This window comes from Myotis myotis, unplaced genomic scaffold, assembly GCF_014108235.1.
Source record: "Myotis myotis isolate mMyoMyo1 unplaced genomic scaffold, mMyoMyo1.p scaffold_m19_p_5, whole genome shotgun sequence".
In the NCBI taxonomy this organism is placed as follows: domain Eukaryota; kingdom Metazoa; phylum Chordata; class Mammalia; order Chiroptera; family Vespertilionidae; genus Myotis; species Myotis myotis.
Window position 1 is genome coordinate 1,742,638 of NW_023416357.1, and position 21,753 is coordinate 1,764,390.

At 38.8% G+C, this 21,753-nt stretch overlaps 1 protein-coding gene across 5 annotated transcripts in view; it reads right to left on the reverse strand.

The window, feature by feature from the left end:
• Window positions 1-21,753, reverse strand: part of NDUFS4 (NADH:ubiquinone oxidoreductase subunit S4) — a 63,516-nt gene that overhangs the window by 27,333 nt on the left and 14,430 nt on the right. For all 5 annotated transcript variants that reach the window (XM_036309082.1, XM_036309081.1, XM_036309080.1 and 2 more), the window contains exon 2: window positions 7,829-7,907. In XM_036309082.1, coding sequence (XP_036164975.1) covers window positions 7,829-7,907 — 79 coding nt within the window. The remainder of the gene's footprint in view (window positions 1-7,828; window positions 7,908-21,753) is intronic.

Here is a 21,753-nt window from a genome sequence, read left to right on the forward strand (position 1 = left end):
TTTGTATTTAAATTTTAAGTATGGTAGTAGATACTTAATATAAGGCGATTGTGACAAACAGAAATTAGTATTTTAAAAATAGGAAATAAAAATGATGACAAAGCATTTCAAAAACATACCCATGTAGGTCTCATTCATGCTGTAGCTGTTTTATGGGGAGTGCTTACTCAAAATCTTTAAAGAACAATGAACAGTTAACGACTCTATTTTGTATAGTCCACGTGAATATAAAAAGACAACATGCTCTCATCAAATGTGCTGAAAGGAAACCGGGGTGGGGGTGGGGTGGGGGTAAAGGGAAAAAGTTTCTCTCTTAATAAAGCACAAAGGCAAAGGCATTCTTCACCCAACCTCCACAGCACAGCAACCCTGCAACAAAAACCAAGGGCCAAGCAAACAGTCAGCGGTGAGCTTTCCTTAGTATTTGCAGGAAGTATCGCGGATTTGGAAATAATGGTGCAAACACAAAAAGGCTTTTTAAACACTGTGCTTCTACATCAATTAACAAGATTGTTTTAAGATGCTGTCATCTATTTACTCTTTTGATATTTAAATTTTTATTAATTCTGACAGTAAATGAAAAGGATATTAGTTTATACACAACAGAGAAGACATTCTTAAAACTGACTGATTAGAAATGTACCATGTGCTGTGCGATAAGATTCATTAATAGCAATCTAGGAAATTAGGAAATACTACGATTTTATTCTCTGAAGATTTGTTCTCTATTTGCCAACATTGTATATAGTTCGAAAATGACAAGGCCTGGCCAGGTAGCCAAGTGGTCAGAGCATGGTCTGCATACGCCAAGGTTTCGGATTTGATCCCAGGTGAAGGCACAACCAGTGAATGCATTAATAAGTGGAACGACAAATCGATGTTTCTGTTTCTCCCTCTTCCTCTCTCTCGATGTTTCTTTTTCTCTCAAATAAATTTGAAAAAAGAAATGCAAAAATCAAATGAAAGAATCGATTCTTTCCACTGGAAATGTGAGGCAGACTGCTCCCCATTACATTTTATGCCTAAAAAGGAAAAGGTACCTGTTATCAATACACAATTGATACTCAAAATAAAACATCTTTTTCTTTGTACTTATAAGGGTACTGACATCTATGAAATACTATAAAAATTCCCTTAATTTCTTATGTTCTACATATTAAATTTTGCCTGTTAAATGTAATAATAATAAAAAAAAGTAAACTTTTTATTTGGTAGCATGGCGTCTGAACTATCTGAGAATAACAGTTAAAATAATAAACAGCATATATGTAAGACGGAAGAAATGAAACATGACTTGGTCACAGTACAAATAAAAAAGGTCTGGGTTTTAGCTCCCCATGAGCTTCACCTAAGGAAGAAGTAGGAGAACACAAGCTTTAAGCCGCCCTCCTCGGACTGCTGGATGAGCAGGGATGGAGGTCATAATCCCCAGCAGGCCCTGCCACACATCTGTAGTATCACAAGAAATCCTGGCAACAACAGTGTAAAAGGGATTCAGTTCAACTGCAAGATAATGACGATGATGAATTAACTAGGATCCATGTGCTGTGAATCAAAGCCCTGGGGATGTTTAAACCGAAAAAGAAGACTTGGGAGAATGATTCTCAAACATTTTGGTCTCAGAACTCCTTTACCCTCTTAAAAATTACCGGGTGGTAGGCATACAATGCAATATACAGATGATGAACATAGAATTGTACACATGAAACCTATATAATCTTATTAACCAATGTCACCCCAATACATTTAATTTAAAAATATATGAAATAAAAATTATTGGACCCAAAGAGGTTTTGTTTATATAAATATATCTGCAGATATTTGCCATAAGAAATTTAAATGGAGAAAAACTTAAATATATACTTAGTTTAAAATGATAATAAACTGAGAGAACCAAGATGGCGGCATAGGTTAACGCCGGAGTTTGCTGCTTTGAACAACTACTTCAAAAGTGAAACCAAAAAACGGAAGGGACATCACCCAGAACCACAGGAACGCTGGCTGAGTGGAAGTCCTACAACTAGGAGGAAAGAGAAACGCATACGGACACTCAGAGGAGGCGCAGTGCTGAAGTCAAATTCTGAGGTGCGGAGTGCGCGGAGCGGGCTGGCGGCGGAGGGCGCGGTTGGCGTTTTCAATCGGGAGGGAGTCGCAGACTCTGAGCTCCAGATCCGGGCGAGTCTTTAGGGACCCAGACTCAAACGGGAGAAGCGGGACTGTCTGGCTTCGGTCAGAGCGAGTGCAGCTTTCTCTCTGAGCTTTGCAGCGGGTGCTGGGACTCAGAGAGGCAGAGCCCCTGGGGACAGGACTGAGAGCCGCCATAACTGCTCTCTTTGGCCCACCCTGTTGATCCTGTGCGACCCGCCCCGCCCAAGCCCTGCACACAGGCATTTGCCGGATAGCCTCAGGCAAACGCCAGATTAGCACCTCCCTAGAGGACAGAAGTTCTCTCACTGCTGACACAGCTGATTCTCATAGCCACTTGGCCTGGAGGTCAAACCCTCCCTGTAATTAGCTACAACAATCAAGATTTAACTATAAGACTGCGAACAAAGACCACTAGGGGGTGCACCAAGGAAGCATAACAAAATGCGGAGACAAAGAAACAGGACAAAATTGTCAATGGAAGATATAGAGTTCAGAACCACACTTTTAAGGTCTCTCAAGAACTGTTTAGAAGCCGCCGATAAACTTAATGAGATCTACAAGAAAACTAATAAGACCCTCGATGTTATATTGGGGAACCAACTAGAAATTAAGCATACACGGACTGAAATAACGAATATTATACAGACTCCCGACAGCAGACCAGAGGAGCGCAAGAATCAAGTCAATGATTTGAAATGCGAGGAAGCAAAAAACACCCAACCGGAAAAGCAAAATGAAAAAAGAATCCAAAAATGCGAGGATAGTGTAAGGAGCCTCTGGGACAGCTTCAAGCGTACCAACATCAGAATTATAGGGGTGCCAGAAGATGAGAGAGAGCAAGATATTGAAAACCTATTTGAAGAAATAATGACAGAAAACTTCCCCCACCTGGTGAAAGAAATGGACTTACAGGTCCAAGAAGCGCGGAGAACCCCAAACAAAAGGAATCCAAAGAGGACCACACCAAGACACATCATAATTAAAATGCCAAGAGCAAAAGATAAAGAGAGAATCTTAAAAACAGCAAGAGAAAGAAACTCAGTTACCTACAAGGGAATACCCATACGACTGTCAGCTGATTTCTCAACAGAAACTTCGAAGGCCAGAAGGGAGTGGCAAGAAATATTCAAAGTGATGAATACCAAGAACCTACAACCAAGATTACTTTATCCAGCAAAGCTATCATTCAGAATTGAAGGTCAGATAAAGAGCTTCACAGATAAGGAAAAGCTAAAGGAGTTCATCACCACCAAACCAGGATTATATGAAATGCTGAAAGGTATCCTTTAAGAAGGGGAAGAGGAAGAAAAAGGTAAAGATACAAATTATGAACAACAAATATGCATCTATCAACAAGTGAATCTAAGAATCAAGTGAATAAATAATCTGATGAACAGAATGAACTGTAGATTATAATAGAATCAGGGACATAGAAAGGGAATGGACTGACTATTCCTGGGGGGGAAAGGGGTGTGGGAGATGCGGGAAGAGACTGGACAAAAATCGTGCACCTATGGATGAGGACAGTGGGTGGGGAGTGAGGGCGGAGGGTGGGGCGGGAACTGGGAGGAGGGGAGTTATGGGGGGAAAAAAAGAGGAACAAATGTAATAATCTGAACAATAAAGATTTAATTAAAAAAAAATAAAAAAAATAAAATGATAATAAACCAATTATGTATTAATAGAACATTATTATAAAAACTAGAGGCCCAGTGCACGAAATTCGAGCACTTGGGGGGAGGGGATCCCTCAGCCCAGCCTGTGCCCTCTCGTAGTCGAACATCCCTCTTGCAGTCCAAGACCCCTTGCTCCTTACCACCCACCTGATAGCTGCTCTTTACCACTTGGCTTGCTGCTCCTTAGGGCTGCGGCAGAGGCGAGAGAGGCTCCCACCACCGCTGCTGCGCTCACCAGGCATGAGCCCGGCTTCTGGCTGAGTGGTTGCTTCCCTTGTGGGAGTGCACTGACCACCAAGGGGCAATTCCTGCATTGAGCATCTGCCCCATGGTGGTCAGTGTGCGTCATAGCTATCGGTCATTCCACCATTTGGTCGATTTGCATATTAGCCTTTTATTATATAGGATAATATTATTATGTGTATTTTCAAAAGCTAAAGAATTTAGTGAGAAGAGGGACAACTGATAGGCATTTTTGAAAATCTCTAATGAATAGCTTAACACAAGACAGGTTAATTCTAACATCTGTTCTTGTGTTCAAACTGTTGTACTAAGCTATCTTGCTTGAACTATATGAAGAAAATTCATCCTAAAAAAGACATGTAATTAGAAAAGGGAGCAATATTTTAATAGCCTTAATATTGTCATCCTCACATTAAAAGCATTGTTCTATCTTGCAAAGTTTTACCCATGCATGATTTTATAACATCATACATTGCTCATGTGGAAAACACGGTTCACAGGAGGTATGCCCATCTTCCTAATGTTAGCACATTTCACTACCTAATCTCCTAAATCACATTCCTGAACATCACCACCAGTACCATCACAACAGTCTTTATTGGGAAGTTGTCAGGCTCAATCAGATCAGTGGCAGAATCAAGTTCAAAAATTCTCATTTTTACTTGGAAGCTGGAAGTTTATCATGGGTAATGCTTCCTTGAAGCAGCAGGTTTATTTTCTAGAAAATGTCTGCCGTGTGCTGAAGGCTGGAAAACCATACTGTGTCACCTGTTATTGTTCTTGCAATTAGAGGTGCTCCAAGAAGAAAGTGGCCAGCTTCAATGTGCAACAGCAACGCAGCAACACAAGTAGTTATCCTTAGACCCCAGTGATACCTGGGGACATGCAGCAGACATGTCTTATGCACAATACTTCTTGTTTTGCCACACGGGAAATACAAAGATGAGTATGTGGGGTGGAGATTTTTAAATATTAATCATTTTTACTGCTTCATCAAGAATGTTAAGTGAAACGGACTTTAAAAAGCCTTTGTCTGATTAGGAAAATAGTCTGACTTTGTCGACCTCCTGCAAGGGCTCTGGGCTCCCAGCCAGACCACACTGCGAACCGCTGTCCTAAGGAAAGCTTGCATCGCCCCTCGGGCTCCCAGCCCTCACCCTCCAGCAAATTCAGCTTTCATCGAGTTTATTACTTGTTAGAGTCCCACATAAGATTTCTCTTGAATAAAAGGTTGAAAATATTTTAAATGAAAAATAGATTCAATAATGTAACTAGGTAACATCTAAAGTTATCCTCCGGTTTGAAAATAAACACTAAAACTAACCCCCAATTAAGTTTAGTCCACATGCTTATGACCTAGTCCACATGCTTAATAGGCACCACCTGTATTAATTTTTAAACTACATAACATAAGATATCCAACAGAAATCATGAGAATGGCTAATTCCCTTACCACACAATTAAGATTCTAGTTTCTGTCCAATTTCAGGTACAAATATAACTAACTAAAGGCCCAGTGCACGAAATTTGTGAAGCCAGGGGTGGGGGGAGTCCCTCAGCCCAACCTGTGCCCTCTCACCACTGTGAGCCTGGCTCAGGGCTTCTGGCTGAGCAGTGCTCCCCCTGTGGGAGAGCACTGACCACCAGGGGGCAGCTCCTGCATTGAGGGTCTGCCCCCTGGTAGTCAGCTTGCGTCACAGCAACCGGTCATTGGGCCGTTCAATTGATTTGCATATTAGCCTTTTATTATATAGGATGTTGAGTGGTTAAGAAAAATGGTATCCTAAGTTAATAAATTGGTTTATAGTATAGAATAATAACATTAAAATGCGGTTTCCACATCTTCTTTTACGTCACCTTTTGAAATATTTTCATCATTAATACTGATATATATTTTTAGAATCTTTTTTTCAAAATGCAAATCTAATCAATTCCACTTGCTCAACATTGCTGTAAGTCCCTCCATCCCCCGGTCCTGTCATTATGCTACTCACTGAAGCCTTCATCTGATCGTATTTAGGAGCAAAAAACGCCGAAACCCTTGTTAGCACTACGTTACCTATATGATTATTTAATACTTTTGTTTTAATATAAACTTAAATGAATGGCTAAGGGTTTCAGCTATCCATACTAAATATGACCTCAATAACTATGAATAATTACACATAAGACCTCAATTGACTTTAGCTGGCATATCAAACCTATATTTTGACTAGCACACACTTCAAGAAAGACATAACAAAGCTGGAGAAAATCTATACAGGGCAACAAAATTCATTAAAAGTATGCAACTGATTTGTGAGACAATGAAAAACATAACACTCAGAGCTTCACAGCACCTTGTCTAGAGCAACAGAGGGGTGTCTGTTCTGACTTATGCATCCAAACTAGAGAGAACAGAACTTAGAAGCATCACTCGTAAACTTTGAAAATTTTACAGAGAGTAAACCCCATGTACTGGGACAAGAAGGCAATCTCTTGGGGCTTAGAAGAGATGCAGTAGAAACATTAAAAGAGGATCCTCATTCATTAATGAACACATGGCCTGGTGAGTCCTCCTCCTCTCCCATTCCTGCCTCAATTCTTCTACACCTGAGGAAGCGGCCTCGGTGGTGAACATGGGGAGCATAAGCACACGGCACTGAATGAAAAGCTGGGGATTGGTACCAGCAGCTGGGCAGACTGAACTGGAATCTAAATGCCCTGAAGCAGAAAAGGAACAGCAAGTCACAGGCACAGGGCAAAGGGGACAGAGAGAGTGGGACCAGGTAAACTTAGAGAGGACGGCCTCAGAGACCATGTCAGGGTTTTAATGTTTACTCTTCGTAGGTCAATAAGAAGCACCATAAGATTTTCCAGAAGAGGATGACAAAACCAGCATTTTAAAAAGACTATTTTGGTTATCTTTTGGTTTTAAAGTTCAAATCAGCCAGCCTTAAACCTAAGATATTTAGGGATTTCCTTACTGTTTCCTTATCTATTTATTTTCCTATTTAGATCTTTAATGGTGCAAATAGAAACTTAAGTGTGACCGATTATTTAAATTATGCTCATAGGCTCAAAATTGAGCAATAAAAGAATATACAACGATTAGAAAGGGAGTAGTTAAGAAACATACCCATATATTTGATAATGGTAAGCCAGGTAAAAATGAAAATACGACTACACATTTTTACTGGAAGTCTTACGACATTTACAAAATTTATGCTATCATATAATATAAGCATCAATAACAAGCTGCATGTAAAATGCCACCACACATTGGAAAATTTTATGTCATGGTTACCAAAATTCTTTCTGTTGTGAAGAACATTATTTATTTGTTGCTAGTTGTAATCTCTCATGTGTAATGTGAAATGGAATGTATACACAGAAAAACAACTGATTCCAGAAAAACTCAATATACTTAATTTTAAATAGTACTGGTACCTTACAATTTAATTAAATAGTATAACCGAGAAAATAAAAAATAATGCATGCATTATAAAAATAAAAATGTTCTAATTGCTACTTATAAACACCAAAAAATGGAAGCCTTTTGTAATTTTAATTTCTCAATATTTGTATGACTTAATATTTGTGTATAATGCTTAACATAAATTATCTTTATCATTTTGTGACAAATATTTCTTAAAGTAAATTTACATACAATTCGGACAGTCAAATTCACATCACTTCCCACAAAACACCCCTCTTAAAATCTCTTGTACAAGAATAACCCTGAAGGCAGAATCCTAGCAGCGTATATAAAAAATTCTTACCAATTTTTCATCAACTGTTATGAGTTGCGAGTCTCGAGTTTGGTCCTGTGCCAACCTCCATGTGGAAGTGCTCAACGACCTGCAGTGCAAAATTTTAAATTAAAAAATGATCCACGCACACGGACAAGAGAGGCAGACAAACATCACAGAGACAAGCTACTCTAACAACACTACCTTATAAAGAGAAATAGGAAGAGAGGAGGTCACAGGAGTCACTTTCCTCCCCCATTAGTTCTGTCTGCTGAGCGTCGACCTATGAATCAGGTGGTCACGGTTTGATTCCTGGTCAGGGCACAGGCCCGGTTTGTGGGCTCGATCCCCAATGTGGGGCATTCAGAAGGCAGCCGATCAATGATTCTCTCTCATCATTGATGTTTCTATCTCTCTCTCTCCCTCTCCTTTCCTCTCTGACATCAATAAAAATATATTTTTTAAAAAGTATATGTACTGCCGAAACCGGTTTGGCTCAGTGGATAGAGCGTCGGCCTGCGGACTGAAGGGTCCCGGGTTCGATTCCGGTCAAGGGCATGTACCTGGGTTGCGGGCACATCCCCAGTGGGAGGTGTGCAGGAGGCAGCTGATCGATGTTTCTCTCCCATCGATGTTTCTAACTCTCTATCTCTCTCCCTTTCTCTCTGTAAAAAATCAATAAAATATAAAAAAAAAGTATATGTACTTTATAGATATCTTTCATAATTTTAAATTAGTATCCAACTAATCATAAAATAAAGCTATTATATCATTTTCTATAAACAGACAGCTATTATAAACAAAGACACAGACAAAATATTCTCATATTTCAATCAGACTATATTTAAAAGGTAACACAATAAAAGATGAAAAATGTTTTTATTTAACATCTAGCAGAAAGAATTAAATGTCACAATTAAAAATTTTATAAGAAAAAACCTCTTAAGATAGGTTAGATTGCAAAGAGAGCACATATGGGGATTTTGATTATTTGAAACAATATATTCATACAATTTACTTCAGGAAAAAACCACTTAAGTAAAAAGCACACAAAACATGTGAGCGCACCCATATGACTTTATGTGTGACAAGGGGTTATTTAGGTGACTAATTTCTAAGCATAAAGGCAACAATTTGACTGCTGTCCTGATTTTTAAAAAGTCAAGTCTCAGCTGTGGGAAAACACTTTCCTCCAAATGTTGATAGTTAAAGTAGCACGGATCCAGAGTTCATTATGAACACAGCACTGAATTTGTCATATCTACAAAATATAATCTATGGTTAAATTCAAATTAAATGTGAATTATAGAGCAAATATCTACTTGCTGGTTAGTCTGTAAAAAGTCTCATCAACGAAATGGTAGGAGTAAAGGCAATATTTTTAATAATTTAGAGTATAAAACATTATTAAGATCAAAACCCAGAAAGTATAAAGGAAAAAAATGACAGAAGCTACTACATAAAAACTTCTAAACCACAGGTACTGTAAATGAAGAATAAAACATAACAAGAAGAAAATATTGTCAAAATGAGAAAGTAAAGGCTCAATATCCAAAATAGATTCAAGAGCTTCTACAAATCAGTAAGTAGGGATAATTCTTAGGTTTCAAAAGAGGGAATCAAACAACAACAAAAAGCAAAGCACCCAATTAAAAATGGGAAGAATACTTGAACTGACATTTATCCAAAAACCTACAAGTAGCCAATAAATACAGAAAGATATGATCAACATTACTAAGCACTAGGGAAATGCAAATCAAAACCACAGTGAGATACTACTTCATATATTAGGATGGATATAAAAACAAGTGTTGGTGGGATATGGAGAAACTGAAAGCTTTGTATGTTACTGGTGGGAACATAAAATCATGCAGCTGCCACGGAAAACAGTATGGCAGTTCTTTAAAAATTAAACAGATTACCATAATATCCAGCAACTCCACTTCTGAGTATATACCCAAAAGAATTGAAAGCAGAACTCAAACAGATATTTGTGCACCAATTTCATTGCAGCATTATTCACAATAGCCAAAAGCAAAGATTGCCAAAATGTTAGTAATCATATTTTACTGGGCAATGTATCATAACACTAGAAAGTTAAGTGTACATGTAGGGATGACTAATCTGCAGTCATCAGTAAACAAATGGTAATTTCACTTTGCTATTTAGTTCCCATTTTTTAGAAAATCAGAAACTTTATTTGCCTCAGTAGTTTACCTCTGTCCACTATTTGTTTTGTCAGCTGGCTTGTTCACATAGCCAGGTCTCTTACAGATTCCTAAGGGCTATGACTGTTATTATCAATGACCATTATTGAGTGTACAAGCCATTTATTATATGTACTTTTCGGTCAAGTTTCCTGTAAGAAAATGATATGGATATCAAGAGAGCTTATTTCTAACTCTGGTTTTATTATTTACTAGTTGTGTCTATGAGCAAATCACTTAACTTCTCTGCATCTCAATTTCACTCTTTGTAAATTTGTAAAATGAGAACTTGTTGCTCTAAAGTTTCATCTAGTGATGAGTTTGATTCTAATAAATGAAAATGAGTATAGTTCAAGTTTAATAATCCCCTATGGAAATGCTACATAATAATTTCTAAACTCATAATCTGTTTTTCTTTAAAAATCTAAGGAGTTTAAACTTTCAAAAACGTATCTACCACATTTGTTTATCCAGTCATCTGCTGATGGGCATTTGGGTTGTTTCTGCTAGAGGCACTCAGGCACAGGTTTTTGTAACTCATTTGGGCAAATCCCTAAGAACACAATTGCTGGACTGTATGTTCTAATGAACAAAACGAACTAACAAGCAAAACAGAGACAGACTCAGAGACAGAGAGCAGGCTGACAGCTGTTGGGGGGGAGGTTGGGGGGTGCAGGGATTGAGCACAAAAGAAAAAAAGAGAGAAAACTCATGGACACTGATAGCATTTTGGTGATTGCTGGGGGAGGGTGCGCAGGGGAAGGTGGGGGAGAGTATGGGCAGTGATGGCGAACCTATGACACGCGTGTCAGAGGTGACACGCGAACTCATTTTTTTGGTTGATTTTTCTTTGTTAAATGGCATTTAAATATATAAAATAAATATCAAAAATATAAGTCTTTGTTTTACTATGGTTGCAAATTTCAAAAAATTTCTATATGTGATACGGCACCAGAGTTAAGTTAGGGTTTTTCAAAATGCTGACACACCGAGCTCAAAAGGTTCGCCATCACTGGTATAGATGATGTGTTGTGGAACTGTGCACCTGACACCTGTGTAATTTTGTTAACCAATGTCATCCAAATACATTCAATAAATAGAAAAAAAAAGACTGTTTAGTTTTGTAAGAAACTGACAAACTGTCTTCAAAAGTAGTTGTACATTTTGCATCCCACCAGCATGAATAAGACTTTCTGGTCAGGCCCGGCCGGTGGCCCATGGGACCAAGAGGTCACCAGCTGGATTCCCAGTCAGGGCACATGCCCAGATTGTGGGTTCGATCCCCGGTATGGAATGTGCAGAAGGCAGCCAATTGATGTTTCTCTCTCATCGATATTTCTACCTCTCTATCCCTTTCCCTTTCTCTATCTCTAAAAAAAATAATAATAAAAGTATATTTTTTTTAAAAAAAAGACTTACTGATCACACTTCATTCTTGCCAGTGTTTGGTGCTGTCACTACTTGGGATTTTACCTATTTTAATAGATGTGTAGTGGCATCTCAGTGTTGTTTTAATTTTCAGTTCCCTGTGGACATATGTTGAGGTACCTTTTCATATGCTTATTTGCCATCTACATATCTTCTTTGGTGAGGTGTTTGTTCAGTCCTTCTGCCTATTTTTTAATTAAGTCATTTGTTTTCTTATTGTTGAATTTAAGAGTTCTTTGTATATTGTGGCTAGATCTCTTTATCAGGTATGTGTTTGACAAACATTCTCTCTGCAGGTCTTTTCACTTTCTTAAAGTGTCTTTCACTGAGGAGAAATTTATAATTTCAATGAAGTCCAACTCATCTAATTTTTTCTTTCATGGATCGTGCATGTCGTGTTATAGCTAAAAACTCAGCAGCAAATCAAAGTCACCTACATTTTCTCTTATGTTATCTTCCAGAAGTTTGGTAGTTTTGCCTCCTACATTTAGGCCTAGGATCCATCTTGCGTTCACGTTTGTGGAGGCATGAGGCCAGTGTGTAGATTCATTCTCGGCATGTGGGTAAGCCCCAGTCCCACCTCCGCTCTCTCCTCCCCTGGATTGCCTTTGCTCCTTTCCCAAACACCACTGACTCTATTTCAGAGTCTGCTTCTGGGCTACCAATTCTGCCCACTGACCTGTGCCCCTTGACTCCCCCCCCCCCCCCCCCAGTGTCCTGATTGCTGTGGCTCTGCACTGAATACTGAAGTGAGTGTCATTCCTCTGACTTTGTTATTCGTCTTCATTATGATATTCCGTATTTGGTATCATTTGACTTTCTATATAAACTTAGAATAAGTTTCTTAGTATCTACAGAGGTTCTGACAATGGTTGCTCCTGAGCCTATAGATCAAGCTAACAGAGCTTACATCTTAAGAATATCGTGTCTTCCTATCCATATACATTCATTACTCTTCTTATTCTTTCATCAGAGTCTTCTAGTTTTCCTCACATATGTCTTGCAAATACTGTTTTTAATACTTCAAAAAGTTGTGAAAAAATAAAAAAACACACACATTTGTACTGGAAAATAGTATCTGAATAGAAATAATATCACTGTCTCCAAGTTTCAACACTATTCTCCCCTTGAAGCAAATTAACCTTATCAATTAAGAATGGCAATATTCCCCTATCATTATAGCAGTTGAAAGCATGGCTCCAAAACTGTTTATACTCCTCCATCCGATCAAGAGCTAAGAGTTCTGTGTTCCTGGTTCCTAAAATCTGACCTCTGGGACTGCTCAATCAATACAGTACAAACGTGGGCCGATGCGTGTTTCCAGGCTCAGGCCTTAGCAAACCTGGCAGTTTCCACTTCCTCTCTCTTGGAACACTGTTTCCTGGGATATCATCCTCCTAAACCAGCCACTCTATCAGGAGGATGTCCACACTGGCCACAGAGAGACCTTTGCCGAGGAATCAGCAGCACACCCCCTGGCCGGCTGTGCGTGAACTGGGGTCACTAGCCCAGGCTAAGCCGTCCAGGGACACCATGTGGGGCAGAGATAAGCTTCCCTGCCAAACCCTGCCCAAGTGGCCAATGTGTGAGCAAAACAAATGGTTGCTGTTGTTTTCAGGTGAGTATTGGTGTAGTTTGTGTTGAACGATAGATAGCAAAAACATCCCTATAAATATATGAATATGGCTTTAAAAATATTAAAACTGAACCAGTAACTTCAAAGGACCAGAAATGACCTGCTGGACTTCTAGACAGAGTAAAATTCTTAATCCTAAGAAATTAAGAAATCAATTAATCCTTAGCCTTTTCATTAAAGCCAATTATGTTTGCTGTCAATTTATTGCAAATTGAATGAACCCAAATTCACATTAAATCAGCATGTGTTCAGTTCCATACTAAACTGTAAGAAAATATTGCTAAAAATTCTAACCCAGTGGTTCTCCACCTTGGCTGCACATTAGAATCACCTGGGAATCTTTTTAAAATCCTGATTTCTGGGCCTCATCCTCCGGAAATTCTGTTTCTTAGGCCCAGAAATCAGGATTTTAAAAAAGATTCCCAGGTGATTCTAATGTGCAGCCAAGGTGGAGAACCACTGTCCTAACTGAAATAATAAAATAATAATATATACTTAGTCTCTATGTCACAATAATTACCTCAGGCTTAAAATATGTTGATACATAGGGCTCTGGCTGGGTAGCTCTCATGATAGGGCAAGATTGTGGGTTTGATCTCTGGTTAGGGCACATGCAAGAATCAACCAATGAATGCATAAATAAGTGGAACAACAAATCAATGTTTCTCTCTTCTCCTTTGCTCTCTAAAATCAATCAACCAATAAATTAAAAAATAAATAAATTAAAAATTATTTTTAAAAAAACAATTTTTTTAAAATAATAGAATAAATCCCTCTCTTTCTTTCTCTGCCTACCACTCTTCCTCTCTCCCTAAAAATCAATCAATCAATTAATAAAAATTAAAAATGTTAATCTTGCCCTGGCCAGTGTGGCTCAGTTGGTTGAGCACTGATCCATGCACCAAAAGGTGGAAGGTTTGATTCCCAATCAGAGAACATGCCCAGGTTGCAGGCTCGATCCCTGGTAAGTGGCATGCAGGAGGCAGCCAATCGATGTTTCTCTCTCATCAATGTTTCTCTTTCCCTCTCCCGTCCTCTCTCTCTCTCAAATCAATTAAGAAATGTATTTAAAAAAATTTTTTGATTCCTGGGTCAAGCATTTTCATGTTGATCTTGAAGCTTTTCAATATCTTAAAACAAGAGAGAAAATTTAAATTGTCTTCAACATATTGTACTCACTAGAGAGAAACCAGAAAGAACTAACTGTTAATGGAAAACTAAAGAGGAGAGATCAAGGATCTAGTTTAATGTTCTGGAAATAACGTGAAGTAAAGGGAAAGAAAGAGACCCTACAATTACTTTAGTTAAGTTCAATGGAAATAACTGAAGATACTTTATTCACAAATAAGTTCTTTGATTCTCACTCATTTATCACAATAATTTCTAATCTTCATGCACAGCACTTAATAACTTAAGGTGTCCAACTGGCCAAGTCAGTAAAAAGCAAAAATCTCCTGCTCAGAGATGTCTTTCTCCCCATTCTTCCGAGCCAGGTGGAACTTGCAGCAGGACTAATAGCAACTGTGCCTCTGGACACAACCCAAGCCAGAAACGTAAACTAATCCTTTGAGAGTCATCCAACAGACGAAGGAAAAATTTGTGCAAGAGGATAAGGGTAATTATGCTCACATACCAGGCTTTGAAATGATATTGAGGAGTAATAAGGAGGAGAATGTGGGCAAGGTTTCCGAGGGTGGTAACACAGAAACTGGAGGGCATGATGGAAAATACCAAGTAAAGGAGAGAAAAACACATCCAAGTTTATAGCACTAGGTTATCAAAATAAATAGAAATAAGGTGAACATAAAGGGAATGAGGAATATAAATGTTCTGGTGATGATAGTAACTATATTACAAAACACAACAAGCATATGACAAGTTCACACTTACTAACAGCTAAATTATTGAGCAATCCTGGTTTGGAAAGCCTTAAAGCAGTGGTTCTCAACCTTGGCTGCACATTAGAATCACCTGGAATCTTTTTAAAATCCTGATTTTTGGGCCTCGTCCTCCAGAAATTCTGTTTCTTTGTTATGGGATGGGGCCACAACATGAGTAACAAAGAAACAGAATTTCCGGAGGAGGAGGCCCAGAAATCAGGATTTTAAAAAGATTCCCAGGTGACTCTAATGTGCAGCCAAGGCTGAGAACCACTGCCTTAAAGGAAGGAACTGAGCTGCTTGTTCTTTGGCATGTCTTCTAAATAACTGGAAGCAAATTTACCACAAAGATGTCAGTTATTAATCTACAAATTAATTATAACAACAAAAATTCCAGCAGAATTTTTATAAACTTAAATGATTGTCATAGAGAAGAAAAAATTCACAAAAATAACCAAGAACGTTTGAACAACTATAAGATTTGCCTTGCCAGCTAATATAATACAATAATTAAAATATGGTGTGAGCATAGGCACAGATACACAGATCAAATAAGTAGTACAGGTCAGAACACATATCAAATAAGTAGTATAGGTCAGATTCTATAGATCTGTACATCTACACTAATGAAGAGAAAGATGCAAATTGACCATACCTTCGTGACACCCACCAGCCAATCAGGAGTGAGTATGCAAATTAACCCCACAAAGCTGGCGGGTTAATTTGCATACACAGGCACCAAGCAGCAGGGGTGGGGCGGGACACTTGTGTTGTCGCCATGGGGACGACGCAGGTGTTTCCTACCGCCCCAGCTGCTCCCGGCCTCTGGGCAGCGTGGGAAGGTGGAAAGGTGGCTCCGGGCAGGAACAAAGGTGGAAAGGCGGCTCAGGCAAAAGCGAAGGCGGTGCCGGCAGCTAGGGGAAGGAAGGCCCATTCTTGCATGAATCTTTGTGCATCAGGCCTCTAGTTAGTATATAATAAAATTCCAGTTTCAAATCAGTGGTGAAAGGCTAGACTATTCAAGAAATAATACTGAGACAAATGGCTATTCTTTCATGGAAGAAAAATGTCTGAACCTCAAAAAATATTTACATCAGATACCAAAGAATTCTACATGGATTGATAGATGCACAAACACAATGTGTTGTGTGTGTCAATTACTGGAATAAAATATAAGAATTTTTTATAAATTTTAGGATGAAAAGTTTTCCTAATAAGAAATGATACCCACAAAATGAAAAAGAAAAATAACTTCTGAACAAAAGGCACTATAACTAAATAAGGAAATATGAGAGGTAATAAGTATAACACGCATAGCAGATAAAAGACTAATATCCAGAGTATATAAAGAATTCTTAGAAACCAAGACAGAAATCACCCAAAAAAGGGAGAACAGCATATATAAACATGGCAGATATGAATACCAATTACATCAATAATCACTTTAAATGACAATGGTCTAAATAAATTAACTGAAAGAGAATGTATCAAAGTGGATTAAAAAAAAAATCCGGACGTAACTACATGTTGCCTAAAAGAATTCCATTTTAAATATAAAGACACAGATAGATTAAAAGGAGAGAGAGAGAGAGAGAGAGAGAGAGAGAGAGAGACCATGCTAATAGTAATCAAATCTTACTGCAGTAGTTATATCATTCTCAAAATGAGCTTCAAACCAACAAAAAAATTACTAGGAATAAAGAGCAGCATTACATCAAGATAAAGGGTCAATTTTCCAAGAAGACATTAACAATCCTTGAGGTTCACAAGCCAAACAAGAGAATGTTAAAATATGTGAGTCAAAACTGAAAACCTCTGTGCGAGGAGAAACAAACAAGCAAATCCATCACTGGAGCTGGAGACGGCACACTCTTCTCACAGCCAGCGGCAGAGCCGGCAGGCAGAGCGTCAGGAAGGACAGGGCTGAGCTGAACAGCCCACCAATTAACTGGATTTAACTGACATTTATGGAATACTTCATCCAACGACAGCAGAAGACATGTTCTTCTCAAGCTCACATGGAACATTTACCAAGATAGGCCACATTCTGGGCTAGGAAATGCATCTTAACAAATTAAAAGAATAGAAATCAAACAATGCATGCTCCCAATCAAAAGCGGAATTCAGCTAGAAATCAGTAACAGAAAACTGGAAGATTCCCAGTTACTTGGAGATTAAAAAACACGCTTCTAAATAACTTATGAGTCAAAGAGCCTCAAGAGAAATTTAAAAATATTTTGAACTAAATGAAAATAAAAATACAACCTTTAAAAAATGTGTGAGATACAGCAAATGTAGCATTTGGAAATTTATGGCATTAAATGAATGTGTTAGAAAAGAAAAGTCCAAATTAATAATCTAAGTTTCCATCATGGGAAACCACAGAAAAGAGAGCAATATAAACCTAAGGCAACCAAGAAAAAATGAAAATTACAGCACACACACGCGCATGCACACACACACAGTAATTCTGCACACGCACATATAAAGCACCTAGACTGGTCAAGTTCATGGAGACAGAAAGTAGAATGCTGGGTGGACAGGATAACAGAGATCTATTATTTAACAGATACAGAGGTTCAATTTTGGAAGATGAAAAAAAGTGCTGAAAATATATAGTGGTAATGGTTGAACAACAATATGAACACACTTAATGTTACTGTACTGAACTACACTTCAAAATGATTAAAATGGTAAAATTTTTATTATGTCTACCTTACCAATAAAATTAAAAACAATATGCCTTATGAAGAAACTGTTAAGTCCTGGTATACACCACCAATAAAGAGGAACACACAAAAGTTTGTCAAAAATGAAAAGGACTTATAACTTTGCTTAGAGAAAGCCTATTCATGTATGCATGTAGAAGTATTCTGTGTGTATGTGTATATCACTCTTCATAAACTTTTAGAAGACCAAACTGAAGGTGTTAAACTTCAATATGATTATTTGTACTCATGTAGCATATTTTCCCAAATTATACACTTTTTAAGAGCTTCTAGTGCATGTGTATGTAATACAAAATAGGTGATACTTTGTTATCTATTTTAATACCAATTATAAGATTGTTGCATTTGCACCATTACTCAACACGTTTTACACAAAAATAGTTGAGAATTTTGAATTTTCACTGATAGATTTATGTTATAAATAAGCACAAAGAGCAAACCATTAATCCTATTTAATAAAAAAGTAATATGCAAATTGACCATCACTCCAACACACAAGATAGCTGCCCTCATGTGCTAAAAGATGGCCACCACAAGATGGCTGTCAGGGGAGGGCAGTTGTGGGCAATCAGGCCGGCAGAGGAGGGCAGTTGGGGGCAACTGGGCCGGCAGGGGAGGGCAGTTGGGGACGACCGGGCCAGCAGGGGAGTGGTTAGGGGGTGATCAGGCCGGCAGGGGAGTGGTCAGGGGGCAATCAGGCCGGCAGGGGAGTGGTTAGGGGCGATCAGGCCGGCCTGGGAGTGGTTAGGGGGCAATCAGGCCGGCAGGGGAGTGGTTAGGGGCGATCAGGCTGGCAGGGGAGTGGTCAGGGGGCAATTGGGTTGGCAGGGGAGTGGTTAGGGGGCGATCAGGCTGGCAAAGGAAGGCAGCTGTGGGCAATTGGGCCAGCAGGGGAGTGGTTAGGGGCGATCAGGCTGGCAGGGGAGTGGTTAGGGGCGATCGGGCTGGCAGGGGAGTGGTTAGGGGGTGATCGGGCCAGCAGGGGAGTGGTTAGGGGGCGATCAGGCTGGCAGGCAGAAGTGGTTGGGAGTCAGCAGTCCTGGATTGTGAGAGGGATGTCCGACTGCCTGTTTAGGCCCAATCCCCGTGGGCAGTCGGACATCCCTCGAGGGGTCCCAGATTGGAGAGGGTGCAGGCTGGGCTGAGAGACACACACCCTGCAGCCCCCTCCGTCCCAGGAACAGTGGTTAGCCTGAGCCCCAAGTGAGGCAAATGGAAGGGCAGAGCTCCCAGAAAGGGGCTGCAGCATAAACAAGAAATAGAGTTTTGTTGTTTTCACCACAGGTATTTTGGGGTTTCTATCCTGACTGATGTAGCTTCTTATGCAATTCTCTATCCATGTACTTTTTCCCTGGGGAGTGTCGATGTCTGTTTCACACTGACCATGTGAGATTGGGAGTATGATAGATGGAGAGTTTATACTTTCAAGTGAATCAAGATGTCACTTTTAAAAAGCTACATTTTGGTCTTTAAGGGCAACATAATTTATTTTCTTATGCCTTCAAAGGTTAGAATGTGTCAAAATCCATTAGATAATTCGTTTCATAACAACTTAATACTACTGTTTCATCTTGGACAGCTTACCTAATTTTTTTCTAAAGGCTATGCATTTTATCTTCATTCATCTTCACTTTCATTATCCCAACTTGTTGCTTATTTCTTCAGTTTAGAATCTTTTGCTTTAAAACTTCTAGTTGCCATAAAAACCATTGGAATCATGTTTGTCTCATAAATATATTTAAAATGAAATAAACAATAAATTTATCACAAAAACAATGCTGAATTTATGCATGAGAGTTGGAAAGACCAGCATTCACCATCTAGCAATGTTACATCAAAGAGGAAGCCAGCTGATAGGTATTTGTTCTTCAATTTAAAAATGAGTATCTGACCACGGGCAAATGAATCTAGCACTCGGGGGCATACTGTTTTTTAAAGGCTGACGATGACATGATTAAAAATATATTCAGGAGAAAAAAATCACCAACATACATAGACTTTTTTAAACTTCACGAAACAATTTGGAAAAATGGTCACAGGAACTGCAGAGTCAGTCAGACGCAGGTTAAAATTCCGGATCTGCCACTTACAAGCAATGTGATCCTGAACAAATGACTTCACACCCTGCACTGCAATGTCCTCATCTGCAAAAGGAAGGCTAACAGTCCCTCCCAGAAGGGCTGGTGGAGTGAAGCCGCATGTTAAGTAACTGGCATGGAGTGTCCATTTCTTCCTTTCGAGTAACATGCAGGATCAGTTCGTTTAGTGGCAAGAGAGAAAAGGGAACCCTACAAAACATGAACTCATAAACACTTCTTTTCCAGATTTTCTCTAAAAAAAATGTGAACAGCCACCTTTCCTTGTTCTGTCCAATTAACCACAAAGTGCTCCCAACCCCCAACTCCCCTACCCCACTCTGCTTCTGTCAGTCCCTCTTCCCTGGACCACCGAGCAGTCAGCTGAATGGCCCCTCTTCCACACGCCAATCATTACAGCCAAGCATGCCACCACTCTGCTTCACACCCTGCACTGGCTGACAGTCATTTATCTCAAAAAGAGAAAGTATTTAGGGAGCAAGTACCATGTATATCATTTACTTTCAAATAGCTTAGGTAAAAAGCATCTATTCATATGTGCAATTTGCTCATTATATCATGCATATATATGCATATATGCTCAGATACATGCATTTTGCTTATCTATTACACATATAATGCATAAAGGCAAAATGAGCAAAAACCAACAAAATATTAACAATGTCAAATCTAGGTGGTGGTGGGTTTACAAATTCATTGTACTTTTTTTTCCAGGTGTAAAGATTTTAATAAGAAGTTGTAAAATTAAAAGCAAACTGAAAAATATGATGATTAATATGTTTCATTTGTAGAAAATGAAAAAGAATAAGAATGTATTTGCTTGAACATACATAGACAAACTACAAGTGTAAGAAACTAGTAACAGTGACTTCTTGCGGGGTGGGGAGAGCAGTGGTAAATGAGCAGATGGGTCAAGATGAGAGGAAGATCTGTGCATATAATTTATATACATAAGACTCTATGGCTGTATTATTTATTCAAAATATTACACTGAAAAGTAACACTGACCATATTTTTACTCACTGCATATAGTTACTATGAGGATTAAATGAGACAACATATAAGAGCTTTAGTAAGTACTTGGCACTTGGTCAAGGCTCAATAAATGTCAGCTAGTCCAGCTGCTGAAGTAAGAAAAGAAAATCTTCAGTATCAGTGGCACCATCTAATGCGTACAAGTTAATTTCATCCACACTCCTGGGACGTTAGTTGCCCTCTCCAGAAGAGGTGACTTACAAACATGAATTTCAAATACCACTATCAAAATTCGTATCGTAAGATTTTTTTTATTGGCATAAATCAAGATAAAGTATTTTTCCTCGATAGAATGAGTGGTATCTGAAAAATGGCATGAGCACCACTGAACAAGGTTACAACCCAGCAAGCTCAGCTGCTGGCCTTTCAGAACAGAGCCCAAGGTCTAAGCTCCTCTCGGGCCTACGATCCCCACCGCACGGAAGACAGTGTTGCCCGGCTTGACCAGCCCCGCCCTCTGCCTACTGCTATTGTTCACCATTAATGAAACAATATTCTCATCATAGGGCCTGTGAGCCACTTGGTCATGGAGGCCCCTGCTAATGGACCTGACCACAGACCATTCATATATCAAAATTTATCACCTACCTTCATAGTTTACCGAGGTGTCACCTCATGGAGCTACTGAGATTAAATGAGATGTAAATGATGAGCTACTAGCACTGCTCCTGACATATTCCAGGTAAAATTATTACCATCATTATCATTTTTGAGAAAGTAATATTGTTAAACTAAAAATTAGATTCCACTGAGATGTTTTAAGTGTTTATTAGTTTAACCCAGAAATTGATCCCAATTCTAAGATACAGATTCAACTACAAAAAAAGTTCAAATTAAAAATAACTAAACAATAATTCATTTCCCTAAGTAGCTACAGTGGATGTTTGTTACCTATGGCCTACTGTAGAGCACTTATTTTTTGAAATAAGACATAAACCAAGGAA